Source organism: Raphanus sativus, chromosome 3 (genome assembly GCF_000801105.2).
Source record: "Raphanus sativus cultivar WK10039 chromosome 3, ASM80110v3, whole genome shotgun sequence".
Lineage (NCBI taxonomy): Eukaryota > Viridiplantae > Streptophyta > Magnoliopsida > Brassicales > Brassicaceae > Raphanus > Raphanus sativus.
The window spans coordinates 2,421,274-2,435,933 of NC_079513.1; the positions used below are offsets into that span (position 1 = coordinate 2,421,274).

Here is a 14,660-nt window from a genome sequence, read left to right on the forward strand (position 1 = left end):
CATTCACTAATGCTCTATCTAACTTCCTGGACTTCGGATTCGTGACGCTCTTATTGTACCATGTGAACAACCTCTGTAAGCTAGATCAAAAATCACAGTCTCCTCCAAACAGTCTGAAAAATCTTGAATTCCTTGCTCACATAACTCTGTTGGAGTACTAGAGAAAACCTCATCAGCAGATAATACCTGATTGAAATCACCGAGAAGAATCCAAGGAGAATTACTGAGTGTTCTAGTTTGAGCCAATTCTGTTATCTTCTCCCATAACTCGAGCCTTTCTTCTCTGAGATTACGAGCATATATGAAAGCTACCGTATAAGACTGCCTGGTTTGAGGATTGAAGACACCACATAAGACCAGTTGAGGAGAAGAGAAAAATATTATAACTGATAAAATAAGATCCCACACCACCACAATGCGACCGTTATCAGCTTCAGGAGAATGATTCCCTTCAAAACGCCATCCGGGAACCACTGAATTCATAACGCCAAGTAGATTTTCCTGCTGCACATGTGTTTCCAAAAAACCACCTAAAAGAGGTTGGTTACGCCGAATCCAATCAATAACTGAAGATTGTCTGTCTCTTCCGTTTAATCCCCAAACATTCCAAAAAAAACTCTTCATTTAGAGTTCAAAAAAGGGGCAGTGCTGGGCACTAAGCTTCGTTAGAATGAGCAGGGCGCGAACGCCTTTGTCCACCGGAAGCTGATCCAAAATTGCTTGCTTTACCCTTAGAAACAGAAGCAAAAGTGCTGTGTATGTTGATGTTATTGTAGACTTAGCTTGTGTTATGGTATTTGCTAGTGTAGTGTAACCATACTATATGCATATATTAATATACAAATACAAAATAGCTCTTTTGTTTTATATATAGAGAGAATTTGAATTGTAATGTTATTTTTGAGTTAAATTCTGGTTTGAATCAAGTTTCAATACCAAACCAACAAAATCCAATATGACATCATTCAATCAGAGGGGAAGCTAAAACGAGTTAAAAATAGTTTTACACGTTTTCAGTTTATCTATTAAATTTCTGTTGTATCCATATTTAATACATTGCTTTGTTATTTAATAAAATGAGAAGGTCATTCTTTCAACTAAAAATAATGGTAAAAACTGAAAATTTTGATTAATATATGCATTGGAAATGAGATTTGATATGACATGGTGGGAGTATATATCAACACTAAAATAAATAGTTTAACAGATTCGTTTTTATTTTGAAAAAGGTTTAACAGATTCTATTTTAATTATTTCATTTTGTTTACTGTCAAAGACGATATTGTTGACGCATAACTAATTTTGAAGCTCAGATATATTTGTTTAGGATTATGTAAATTGTTTGGTTTTATTTTTTAATTTTCTATTAGTTAACTCTCCAGTTTTAATTTAATATTTTGTAGTATTTTGTAAGTGAATAATATTTTTCAAAAATGTTTTTTGTTCAATGTAGTTATTTGTTTTATAGTTGAAAATAAAGTTAAATTGTATGAAACCAAAAAATTCTCAACTGACAATAAAGATAACGAAGATATATATAAATTATCTTTTCTTGTTTGTCGTTGAATTCCGATAAATTTGTTAATTTGGGTGATGAATTTTTAAATATATTTTTAACATTTTACGTGATCCTCATATTAGGTTGTCCCTGGTCCTCATATCAGGTTGTCCCTGGTCTTGTATCGCCGCAGTACCGTGCTTATGTGAGAGAAAAATGAAGCACTGGCCTAGGGCATTTTTTTATATATATAAAATCATTAGCATCTCTATGAGTTAAGTAACATATGAGACCAATGAAAACATGTATTTCTAAAGAAACTGAAAAATATGAACACAATTGCTAATTACTAAAAGTTTTTATAAAGATATAAATGTTTTTGCACACTAAACTACAATAGCTTTCTGTACCGTTGGCAGTTTTTAAATTGTTTTTTTTTTCCTAGCTTTGAGCAGCACTAATGTTGGCACGGCCATGTATCGGGTTGTAAGGTATCAGACCTAGAAGAGCATACTCGAAAGAGAACGATGAGCGTCAAGTAGTATTGCCTTTAGGTTCAACATCTGCTCACCCAATTCCATTGAGAACCACATTTGTCACTCTGTGCTCGAACACTTCCTCATCGTTGGTTGAATAAGGTAATATTTGCAATTATACATACTTTTTTTTTGTCTGAGTTATATACATGCTTAGACATTTAAATTTACAATTGATACACTCTCTCTCTCGCTGATTTTGATACCAAGTAAAGACATTTACAATGTTACATTCACAGAGAAACTAAAACAACAAAATAAAAAATCTTATTATTTAGTACTAGTCAAATAGCAGAAAGAATAAGTAAATACAATCATACCTTTAACACCTCAAGACTACGCATAACCTTGAAAAAGATACAGACTGGAAACAGAAACTGAGAATCTTATATGATGATAACCCAAGGGCAGATTAATATCAGAAAGAGGAAGAGACATTTTGAGCTTAGGGAGTCAGAGAGCCGTGAAAGATAGATCCTTTAGTTTTTTGTTGCATAAAAATACCTCCATTGTCAAACGTTCTTCTACTGGTCTGCGACAGAGACAAAATTCAGCAGCCCACTGTCAAGAAAGTATTGGAGTGTTCAGAATGTGTTAGTAACTAAGCAAGCAAGCCTCACTAACAGACTCTAAGATCCTTCCATCATACGTACACTTTAGAATGTCTACTTACGCATATGGCTCTTCACTTTTTCTAGTGTAAAGTCCTTGGAGGATGTTCTGGTTTACCTCTGTGATCAAAGCAAGCTAGGAATCACATGAACACAAATAATTAATAAATCATTGTGAAGTACAAATTAACAAAAGAAAAGGCAAAAGGAACAACGACTTACCAATATCAAAGACACGCTAATATCCTTGGATGAAACCAAACACTTTCTTATCGTAGTGATGAGTTCACCTACATTTCACCTATTAAGAACTTAAACAAACGAAAGATATATTACCTCTGTGAGTATGATATCAAAGAAATAAGCTAGGAAAAGAGTCTTATAAATAGGAAAATAGAGAAGAAGCTGAAAGGAATCCATTGATTAGAGGAGTTAGTGGTGAAGTTAATCCTCGAAACGGATTTGGATAGATGAGAAATGGAAGAAGTGGGAGTCCAAAGGTAAGCGATGAAGATATTACCTTATTGCTGGGACTAAATTTTGAGTTCTTAGGTTTTTTTTATTAATATTTTTATACTAAGAGACATTATTAAGAAACAATAGCAAATGTACACATTATTGCTAGGACTGAGCATTGTTATCTTAACTTTTACAAGGAAAGAAACTAAAATTAATAAACAAAGAATTAGGAGCTGTTCATCTTCTCCGAATTGATACAAAAACGGTGAGAGGTTGATTCGTTACAATACTACTAGGGAACACACACGTTCCTCTACCTGCACAGAGAATCAGTAAACATGAATCAGTAAACAGAAAAAAGAGGTGAATGAGATAAAGTTTTTCACATTACTTGGATCAGTGGTAGTAAGCGTAGCAACTCCTTTAAAGTCACAGCCCCCGAAGCTTTCCCGGTCTTGTGGTAATAAGCATTAAACGTCACATTACTTGGATCTCGGATTCGACATTCTCAAGCTTGCGCTTGTGGTCGGAAGGCTGCACGGGGTAAGCGATGACATCTTCCTCCGCCATAACTGATCGGGGAAAAACAAGAAACGCCGCTTATTTGGTGATGACCATCTTAGATGGACCATGTTAGAGTGTGGAGGTCGAAAACGTGGAGATGGTTGTCCACGGGGACACGGGGCTGGAACTCGCCCCCAAAGGCGTACACTTTGTTGCCTACGAGAGCTATGGCGTGAGAGCTTCTTGCTCCTGGTCCGGTTCCTTTCTGTTTTAGCTGAAAAAAGAAACAGAGAAGACAAAAACACAAAGATAAAACTATTCAAATAATCCATCATCAACAAAGTTCATTCCTTTTCACTTATTAAAAAAAATATACTTTTGTTTGTTCTAGATCACTACAGTAAGGATTAGCTAAAATCAAATCAAAAACAGAGAAGAGACAAGAACACTAGTTTTTTATGAGTTTGTTCGTGTTTGGATTTCACTGCGAATCAACAAGAACATACAAATCTCAATGTCAGCAAACACATAGATTTCAATGAAACACTAGGAATCGAGATGAGATCAAGGAGATTGATTACCAGCACAGGCCATGTAAGAGAGAGCCTCGTAAGCTCCACGTTTGGTCATGGCAGATCCTTTGAAAAGCCGATCGTCTCTGAAGCCTTTACCGAGAGCGAGAGAGAGAGATAGAGAACCGGCACAAACAAAGTCAGCGCCTTTCAATTTCGATTCACAAAACATCTTGCTTGAATTCGACTCAGTTTGTGGCGATGATTGTGAGCGACAGGGAGAGAGAAACAGAACCAAAGAAACGGAGAAAATGACGCGCGTCCGTAAGGACGTTCATTTTTGTATCTTAATACAGATCCTTGAACGTCCTTCTATTATTAAGTGTTTTTTATTTTCTTTTTAATTAAAATTAAATTAAAGACGCTCTAAGATACAGCGATAATGATGCTTTTAGGGTCACGACAACACCGCTTGGAGACACGAGACTCACGTGGGCCAACGCCGTGAGATCATAAAAAGGCTATTAAAAATATAAGCCCAAACATGTGATCAAAAAGGCCATGATAAATCACAGATAAAATGACTTGACGTGGATAATTACTTAGACCCTATTGGCCGAATATCCTGTCCTACATAGCCGATAACTTCAGAGGGTTTTATATGCCCCTTTTAATATAGTTTTGATTTTTTGATTTTACATTGAAGATAGGGACAAGATAATTTCAAACCAGTGTTTTCAGCTATCAAACGTGGGAGTTTTTGAGAGAGGAAAACCCAAAGGTAAACTCGTTTGGTTTGCACAAGCTATGCCTCGTCAAGCTTTCATATTCTGGCTAGCAATAAAAGACTTGTTAGCCACTGGAGTGAGGATGAGAAACGGGGTATCACTCAAAGATGTGTTTTCTGTGGAGAAAGAGGATTGAAAATAGAGAGCACTTGTTTTTTGCATGTCCTTTTAACTTCACTGTTTGGAGTAACATTGCTGGAAAGCTGCTTGGTAGTGCCATCACTCCTGACTGGGATGATACAATTGCCTAATGCTGAATGTTACTAGAAGCAGCATTGACAAACATTCATTCGGATCAGTTTTCAGAGAGTTCTCTACACTATTTGGAGAGTGCGAAACTCCATAAGGCATGGAGAAAAGAAGCTAACAGTTGAAGCAGTCACGTGCAGCATTGATAAGGCCATCCGAAATCTGATCTAGTCACTCAAATACTCTGGAATTCGTAAGTTGGAAGGGTTAATAAAAAGATGGTTTGAAATGTACTTCTTATGAATTTTTTAAACAACTCTTTCATTCTTTTAAGCTCCTATATAGTTTTCCTTTGTAAATGAGTTCTCCCTTTGACCAATAAATTTTAAATTTCATCGAAAAAAATTCACTGATCACAAATTTTTAAAGTGAGATTTTTTAAAAATTAATAATTTATATTCGTTTTAAAAAAATTTAAAATAGAAATATGTAGAAAAAACAATTTTTTTATTTTTTGTCTAATTTATTTTAATAATATTAATATATAACAAAAATGATAAAATATGTACAACTTATTATCTAATATTTGTTATTTAAAATCATTAATTATCATATATATATTTTGTTCAGATTAGACAATTTCGTATGTTTTATTTAAGGAAATAATGAAGAATATTTTATATTAATAATTAATTATACGATTATGTTAATGAAAAATATATTATATGTTTAGATGGACCAACTTATATTTCTAAGGATTTTGAAATTGATTATCGTGATGACACGTATCATGGTTCAAATGTTGTAATGTTTTTCTTTTAATATATATAAGAGATAGATAGATAGCTATATTGATAGATTTTGTATAAGATAATAATAAATGAAATTCAGTAAAAAAAATGAGAACCAAACTAAATTTAGTGAAACAAATCAAATTAAATGTAAACCGGATTACCTACATTTAACCGAAGAACCAGATGTTACCTTAACCAAAAAAAAAACGGGAAGAAAAATGTGCTTTTTTTGTTTTTTTTTTTTCATTAAACCCTTTATAAACCTTTTGCGCCGCGTTCTCTCTGAAACCCTTAAAAATCTCAGACACCATCGATAATCCCCAATTGTTTCTCCTCAGCTCTGACAGTAGAAACCCTAATTTCTCCGTTCAATAGTTCGCACTCTCTACTTCTTCGTATCTAGAACTCGAAGAAGATGGGGATTTTCGAACCGTTTAGAGCAATAGGATACATAACGAGCACCGTTCCTTTCTCCGTTCAGCGATTGGGCACCGAGACCTTCGTCACCGTCAGCGTCGGCAAAGCTTTCCAGATTTACAACGTAAAGCCTTCTCCTTTTTTTTTAATTTCCTTTTACTTATTGATTTTTTGGTGTTAATCTTCCTCTTGTTGTCTCACTTCTAATGCAGTGTGCCAAGCTTAACCTAGTCATTATCAGTAAGTCTTACTTCCTCTGAAGAAGCTTAAAGTTTTGTTTTTTTTAAACGTTTTCTTGCATTTAGGGTTTAGTTTTCTTATAATGTGATATGTGTTTTGTCTGAAGGTCCTCAACTCCCAAAGAAAATCAGAGCTCTAGCTTCTTACCGTGACTTCACTTTTGCTGCTTTTGGTAATGAAATCGCTGTTTTCAAACGTGCTCATCAGGTATGTTTGGCTCCCATTAACGTAAAACGCGTCTCTGTCTTCTTTACTTTCGGCTACTTCATGGCTTTGTTTTGCCTGCAACATAACATAAACCATAATAAATAGGACAAGGGTTAATTTAAGAAAGAAAAATTATATGTATGTCTCTGTCTATTTTCACTTTTGTCTACTTCGCGGCTTTGTTTTGCCTGCAACATAACATAAACCATCATAGATAGGCTAAGGGTTAGTTTAAAAATAACTTCTTTAAGGTCCTGTCTTGTTCTAGTATCTTGCTGTGAGGTTGAGCTTGTGTTTCTTAGTTAAGATTCTTGTGGCTATCTGTCAGGTAGCAACTTGGAGCAAGCATGCTGCTAAAGTCGACCTGCTTCTCGTGTTTGGAGAACACGTCCTAAGTCTTGACGTTGAGGGGAACATGTTCATGTGGGCATTCAAAGGAATCGAAGAACATCTAGCTCCTATTGGACATGTTGAACTTGGTGAAAAGTTCACTCCTACTTGTATTGTTCACCCTGATACTTATTTGAACAAGGTATGTTCTGATTGTTTGAAATTCTCTTTTTTTTTGCAATTCTTCCTTACCAGAAACCACATGTGTAGGTTCTCGTCGGGAGCCAAGAGGGTTCACTGCAGCTATGGAACATAAATACTAAGAAGATGCTCTATCAGTTTAAGGGTTGGGGTTCATCTGTCTGCTGTTGTGTTTCATCCCCTGCTTTGGATGTTGTTGCCATCGGTTGTGCTGATGGAAAGATCCATGTTCACAACTTGAAATTAGACCAAGAGATTGTAACGTTTGAACACGCCTCGCGAGGTGCTGTTACTGCTCTATCCTTCAGTACAGGTAAAACATTTTGAGGTCTTGTAGTAGTAGCTTCTGTTGCTATCCTCTTCTAAAGACTAAAGCTAATGAAGGCTAGTTACTTTTTAATGCTAATGTGTAGATGGGCGTCCCCTTCTTGCATCTGGAGGTTCTTCTGGTGTGATTAGCGTCTGGAATCTTAACAAGAGAAGGCTTCAGTCGGTCATCAGAGATGCACATGACAGCTCTGTAATCTCATTGAACTTTTTAGCAAATGAACCTGTGCTAATGAGTGCATCAGCAGACAACTCACTCAAAGTAAGCTAAGCTTTCTCTAAACCTGCCACACTCATGTTCATCTACTATGCCCATGTGATTTACTTTTGGGGCTCGTATCTGTAGATGTGGATTTTTGACACAAATGATGGTGATCCTCGTCTACTACGCTTCCGGTCTGGGCATAGTGCCCCACCCAAGTGTATCAGGTTAGCTTTGATTGCTTCTAGTTGCCTTTTCCTTACCTCTTTACTTGTGAGCCATATTTTATTTTTGTTGGTATGTAATGAGCACTAATTATCTCTGTTCATTGTTAAGTAACTATGTTAGTCATCCTGCTAATGTTTCAAAAACAGTAACTTATGGTTGAATTTCGCCACTGGGACTATCTCTGTAGCGATGAGTATTTGTGTGTGTTTCCACGGTGTGAGGGCATGCCAATAAGTTGTCTTGTAATCATAATTGTTTTCTAATTTTTTGGGTAGGTTTTACTCTAATGGACGGCACATTTTGTCTGCTGGCCAGGATCGGGCCTTCCGCCTGTTCTCTGTCATCCAGGTAATATAAGTTACATCTTTACTACAATTTCATAGCAGGATAATGAAACTTTTGAGTAAGATTTTTGAAACTGACTATGCGTCACTTCACAACCACAAAAGTTAGGAAACCAGTCCCCCATTTGCATTATTCAGCTAAATTGATAAGCAGAAAAGAGTGTAGAGTTCAGTATAATCAGGTTAATTAACTCATCTGTAAACATTTTTCTCATTATGTACTGGTTTAAATGAAAAGTTTACATAATTTAGTCTCTCTTATCTCAGCTACCCTAACTTATAGTTTTTAATTGGAAATTTCTTTACCAAACTATTTGTTTTGTTGCGCATGAATCTCAATTTTTCTGTTTAATGTTTACGAGTCTTCTTTATTCTTTATAAATATCTGAGTCTTCTTTCCATGAATTACTTCATTAGGAGCAACAAAGTAGAGAGCTATCTCAAAGGCACATATCCAGGCGAGCCAAAAAACTCCGTTTGAAGGTATCTTTTGATCTTTCTTTAATGTGTCAGTTAGCGCGCTTTTGGTGGTTTTCTGATTGAATTTGAGAAATGGCATCCTTGTATATTGCGTCTCTGATTTTTTTTTCCGTGTTTTGTAAAAGTTGTGTGTTTGTGTCCTTGAAATTAATTAAACTTTTTACTTAAGCTCTTTTTTCTTTTCTATGTAGGATGAAGAGCTGAAACTGAAGCCTGTTATTGCATTTGATTGCGGTACTTATCTATGATTGTTGATCTTTATTTTTTTTGTCATATAATCATGTTGGTTAATTTCTCTCAGTCACATTCGTAATATCATGATGTCTGAAGAACCAAAAACTTGAAGAGAAAGTTTGCATGCTGGGGCATTCCGACGACATTTGTTATTTTCTTGTTATGCATTCTAATGAGTGTTGTTTATTTATTTCCGAATTTTGAAGCTGAAATTAGGGAGCGTGATTGGTGCAACGTGGTTACATGCCATATGGATACATCAGAAGCATATGTATGGAGACTTCAGAACTTTGTTCTTGGAGAACATATCCTCAAACCATGCCCTGAAAATCCAACACCAATCAAGGTTCAAGACTGAGCTCGACTGCCCTTGTTGTTTTTGTATCAATCTTGTCTCTAGTGGTTTACTGAACTCGAAACGTTGCTTGTCTTGCAGGCTTGTGCAATCAGTGCGTGTGGAAACTTTGCAGTTGTTGGAACTGCCAGTGGCTGGATTGAGAGATTCAATCTCCAATCTGGAATCAGCCGTGGTAGCTACTTGGATAAGTCAGAGAAAAGAAGTTACTCTCATGATGGTGAAGTGATTGGAGTTGCTTGCGACTCCACAAACACACTCATGATAAGTGCAGGATACCATGGTGATGTAAAGGTTCGAAAAGTTTTCCTTCTCATGATACGCCTGTGCTCCTCATTTAAGCATTGGCACTTGCTGATAGCTCTTGTCTGTGTCTCATACGGAATGTAATATATATTTTTTCTTGTGAATTATAGGTTTGGGATTTCAAAAAGAGGGAACTGAAGTCCCGATGGGATGTTGGATGTTCATTGGTTAAAATTGTTTACCACCGTGTAAATGGTAAATTCTCTTAACCTAACTCTTATTATCTACAACTACCATTGTATTCTCTTTGGTTTTTCTGCTAAGTCATATCATTACTTGATAGGTCTTTTGGCTACGGTGGCAAATGATTTTGTCATACGCTTGTATGATGTTGTTGCACTGAGAATGGTCCGTGAGTTTAGAGGCCATACAGACCGTATAACGGATATGTGCTTTAGTGAGGATGGCAAGTGGCTCCTCTCATCTAGCATGGATGGAAGTCTCAGAATCTGGGATGTTATACTGGCGAAACAGATTGATGGAGTGCATGTTGATGTGCCAATAACAGCATTGTCTTTATCACCGAACATGGACATTTTAGCAACGGCTCATTCTGATCAGAATGGGGTCTACTTGTGGTAAGTTCACAAATAGAAGCTTCCATTTTACAAATATAATGTTTATCTAGCTGTTTTAATGAGTTCACTCTCCCTTTTAGGGTTAACCAATCCATGTACTCTGGAGCTCCAAATGTTGATTCCTATGCAAGTGGGAAGAATGTGGTGAATGTTAGATTGCCTTCAGTCTCTGCGTTGAGATCTTCTGAAGCTGATGATGATGAGAAGACTCAAGTTTCAGAAAATTCTGAAAGCCAAACTGCTGCCAGCTTCTTGATTTCCCCTGAACAGATCCCAGAGCTTGTTACTCTGTCTCTTTTGCCAAAAAGCCAGTGGCAAAGCTTGATCAACTTGGATATAATCAAGGTTTGCACACTCTCTACCTTCTCACACTACGTTGATGTTCTTCTGCCAGTTTGGTTGTGAAATGAAGCACAATTTATGTTTTGGTGTTGTTTGTTGTAGGCCCGGAACAAACCAATAGAGCCTCCAAAGAAACCTGAGAAGGCTCCTTTTTTCTTGCCCTCGATTCCATCTCTGTCTGGAGATATAGTGTTCAAGTCAAATGAATCAGACAATGATGAAGAGGATGAGGACAAGAATTCCAAGAATAGCATGAAGAAGTTTGATGCATTGGAATCTCCATTCTCAAAGCTTCTCAAGTCCTCATGGGATTCAAAGAACTGTAAGTGTGAAAGAGCTTACAAAAGTGTATCAGCGTCTTTATAGCTTTTATGGAATATGATTTTTTTTCTTTTTGCAGTTTCAGATTTCACAGATTACATCAAGGGTTTATCCCCATCAGCTCTGGACATTGAGCTACGTATGCTTGAAATCATCGATGAAGATGTTGAAGAAGAGCTTATCCAAAGACCTGAGTTTATATCAATTGGGCAGCTTCTGGATTACCTCATCCATGAGATCACTTGCAGAAACAACTTTGAGTTTATGCAGGCAGTTATGAGATTGTTTCTGAAGGTAATTTGGAATTTCATTTCACATTAACAACGCATCATTGTCTTGTTTTCTGATGGGTTTCTTTATCTGAACAGATCCATGGTGAGACAATAAGGTGTCACCCGAGTTTACAAGAGAAGGCAAAGCAGCTGTTAGAAACTCAGAGTTTGGTGTGGCAGAAGATGGACAAGCTTTTCCAAAGCACAAGATGCATAGTTACTTTCCTTAGCAATTCTCAGTTTTGAAGAAACTTTGTTAACATGTTGGTCTGTTATCTTTTACATTTATTTGTATTCACGAATTAACAGTTTTGGAGATGCTTATTAAAGATATTGCCCTGCTTTTCTTTCACAATGATTTGTTAACAGTGATTGAGAATATCCCAGTTACGGTACTAGTTTATATCCCTTTGTCTCTTTCACACAAATAGTAAAAAGGTCAATAATTTCTCTTGAAAATTTTTAGTGAAAAGAAGATTGAAGCTCTGTAATTAGATTACTAGTTAATTTGAGATGTTGAACTTTGTTATATCCCTTAGGTGTTTAAATGTTAAATTAGTTAGAGATGTTGAACTTTTGTTATTCTCTTGGAGTTTGGTGTTTCTTTTTCTTTTTTTTTGTTTTGAACTTAACTGGTGATCACTGGGCATGGAAGCAACCGTGATGAAAACATTGCTCTCAATGCTAGAGTTTCCACTGGTGACATGGTCTCTGTTAGCAGGTCCCTTTTATTTACCATAACCTTCTAGCGTAGAGGCATGACCTTTTGGTTTCTGAAAAGAAAGATTGTTTTGTTCTTGCAGATTTCTACCTTTGAGCTGGCTATGTTGACTCTTGAGTTAGAGTTTGTTAAGAAAGGGACTAAAAGCGAGCAGGTTTGTTGTTGACTCTCAAGTGTTTGTTTCCTGGGATCTCTGCAGGCTATGGCTGAACCTCAACTTCCATGTATCTTTCACAGGCAACCCAACTTAAAAGGAAATATACCAACCAGGTACAGAGATTCTTCTTCTTCTACAGTATCTCTTCTTGTTACATTTTTTGGTCTCTTAAGATTCTGTGATTGACCGTTGACACATGCATCTAACAGGAACATGAGAGAAAAGATGATTTAAGGTCTATAAAATCATTTAGCTTATATAGGTTTCCAATAAGAGAAATGTTTACATCGATCCTGTCATTCTCATTATTTTTCATCTGAAGCTATTCTTTTTAGGGAATGCATTTGGTGAATATTCTGAAAATCCTGTAGTATTATGTAGCTATGTGTTTCTAGACTACTTGGTATCATTTATATGCTTATTTGGCATTTATTTATTCACAAAATCATATTAGCGCTGATTTGTTAGAACAATGCACACTGCTACAGGTCTTGACTGTTGGCCAAAAAAGTGACGTTTGAGTATCATGGAACTAATCACATTCTTACGGGTCAATCGAGCGGATGTAGAAGGTCAGAATCAATCTAATGGCATCGAAAGAGGGATGCTTTGTCAAGATACATATATTGTGTTTGAAGCATCAAACGCCAGTGGCATAAAGATCTGATTTTGATGAATTCTGTAAAGCTATGTGTTGTTGATCAGTTACTCAAATTTCTATGCTATCTTGTATAATTATTTTAAACTTGCGTTCTTATACAGATTGTTAACCAACGGGAAGCTGCAGCAGCACTAATGTTTAAACATAAAAGAGTTTAATCTCGAGTCGCTGGGCATAGGAGGTCTGGGTGCGGAGTTTGCTGATATATTTAGAAGAGCTTTTGTCACAGCAGGTTTTGTCATTCATTTTTCAAGCAAATGTTAGACTGTATTCTGTATATATTTTTCTTCTAACTTTTTGTTTCTTGATCTTGCAGACTGGGAATTAAGCACGTTAAAGGGATGCTTCTGTTTGGGCCTCCTGGTACCTTTATGGCACGACAAATTGGGAAGATGTTAGTATTGTGAACCAGCTTTTGACAAAGGTCAGTCAAAGATCAAGCCACTGTCTGTATGTTCGGTGTTTTCATGGATGTGCGTGCCTGACACTTCTTTTTCCAGATAGATGGTGTGGAGGCCTTGAACAATGTTTTGCTTATTGGAATGACAAATAGAAAGGATTTGCTTGATGAAGCTCTTTTAAGGTATCTCAATCCGTATGGTGATAGATAGCACTGCCGTCTTTTTTCATACTCTATTACATAAACATTCTGTGAGGAGATAATATCCAGAGTGTATTTGTTGCTTAACTGAACTCTTAGAATGAGTAGAGTAGTGCATGCGAGTTTAGACCTTTTATTTTTATTATTTTGAATTACAGTGGTGCGGAGCTTGAAGGTGTTGTTAAAAGTGCTACATCATATGCGTTGAACAGAGTTCAACGACTAAGCATGGATGACCTTACAAAGCCAGTGGAAGAAGAGAATATCAGGATCCATATGGAGGATTTTCTCCATGCAATACATGAAGTTCAGCCTGCCTTTGGAGCTTCCACAGATGACCTGGAGCGCTGCAGGTAATTTTCTATAATAAGTTTGGATATTTTGTTGATGGAATGATCGTTTTGTTCATAGCCAAACTTAATTTATTCTTTCTTGGGAGTCATGTTTACCAGTGCATTGCTTTAGAATATTCTGAAATTATGCAGACTCAATGGGATGGTGGATTCTGGTGATATGCACGATCACATTAAAGAGCTATGCTTCTAGTTGAGCAAGTTAAACCTTTCTGTTGCTTTCTCGTTGTGTGATATTGATTCGCTATTTTGTAGGTCTTTGCGGAAACTATGATTGGTCTTCATGAGAGCACAAAATGTGTGAGGAGTCATATAAACAAAGATTCACATATTATATAAATTAATTTTTAAATTACAAATAAATATTAAACAAAAACTTAGTTTTTTGCATATTAAACAAAATGTGTGAGGAGTCATATAAACAAAGATTCACATATTATATAAATTAATTTTTAAATTACAAATAAATATTAAAAAAAAACTTAGTTTTTTGCATATTTTTAAATAAATATTAAACAAAAACAAAGATTCACATATTATATAAATTAATTTTTAACTTTATATGCAACTTGATGTAATTATACTCATATATTAACCTGTTGTTTTTTGTTAATTTATTTAAAAATGAAATAACATACTAATTTTTTTATTGTTTACATTAGTTTTATATGAATTATTATTAATTTTATGGTATTTTGTTTTCTTGAAAATATAACTCTCAAATTTTTTATATCTAACTAAATTAAATAAGATAATACTATATTTAAAACTAGTTTATATAGTATATACTATATATTTCAGTTTTTATTTTCACCACAAAAAATAATAACCATTGTAATTAATTAATTTAAATTTATTTTAAATGTAGAGACAGAATTTTGTAAATAAAATG

The 14,660-nt window shown here is 35.5% G+C and overlaps 1 protein-coding gene, 1 long non-coding RNA gene and 1 pseudogene across 4 annotated transcripts; 2 read left to right on the forward strand and 1 right to left on the reverse strand.

The window, feature by feature from the left end:
- Positions 1 to 2,279: 2,279 nt before the first annotated feature.
- On the reverse strand, positions 2,280 to 4,474 carry LOC108847205 (uncharacterized). 3 transcript variants are annotated; one of them, XR_001948906.2, is made up of 5 exons: positions 4,190 to 4,474; positions 3,496 to 3,882; positions 2,868 to 3,421; positions 2,708 to 2,781; positions 2,280 to 2,566 (listed from the first exon to the last, which is right to left on the reverse strand). It is a non-coding gene; the product is annotated as an uncharacterized LOC108847205 (long non-coding RNA). The 3 variants fall into 3 exon arrangements; XR_001948904.2 differs by having other exon boundaries at positions 2,280 to 2,595; XR_001948905.2 differs by having other exon boundaries at positions 2,280 to 2,595; positions 2,688 to 2,781.
- Positions 4,475 to 6,158: 1,684 nt separating this feature from the next.
- Positions 6,159 to 11,630, forward strand: LOC108847935 (uncharacterized). Its single transcript, XM_018621310.2, has 18 exons — positions 6,159 to 6,432; positions 6,521 to 6,548; positions 6,655 to 6,755; positions 7,084 to 7,287; positions 7,356 to 7,599; positions 7,700 to 7,875; positions 7,960 to 8,042; positions 8,319 to 8,391; positions 8,805 to 8,870; positions 9,059 to 9,101; positions 9,308 to 9,447; positions 9,538 to 9,750; positions 9,873 to 9,957; positions 10,046 to 10,340; positions 10,421 to 10,685; positions 10,785 to 11,004; positions 11,083 to 11,297; positions 11,372 to 11,630. The coding sequence occupies exons 1-18, from the start codon at positions 6,307 to 6,309 to the stop codon at positions 11,519 to 11,521; spliced, it is 2,727 nt and encodes a 908-aa protein (XP_018476812.1). The 5' UTR covers positions 6,159 to 6,306; the 3' UTR covers positions 11,522 to 11,630.
- A 277-nt stretch (positions 11,631 to 11,907) lies between these two features.
- On the forward strand, positions 11,908 to 14,070 carry LOC130509803 (vesicle-fusing ATPase-like; annotated as a pseudogene).
- Positions 14,071 to 14,660: the final 590 nt, after the last annotated feature.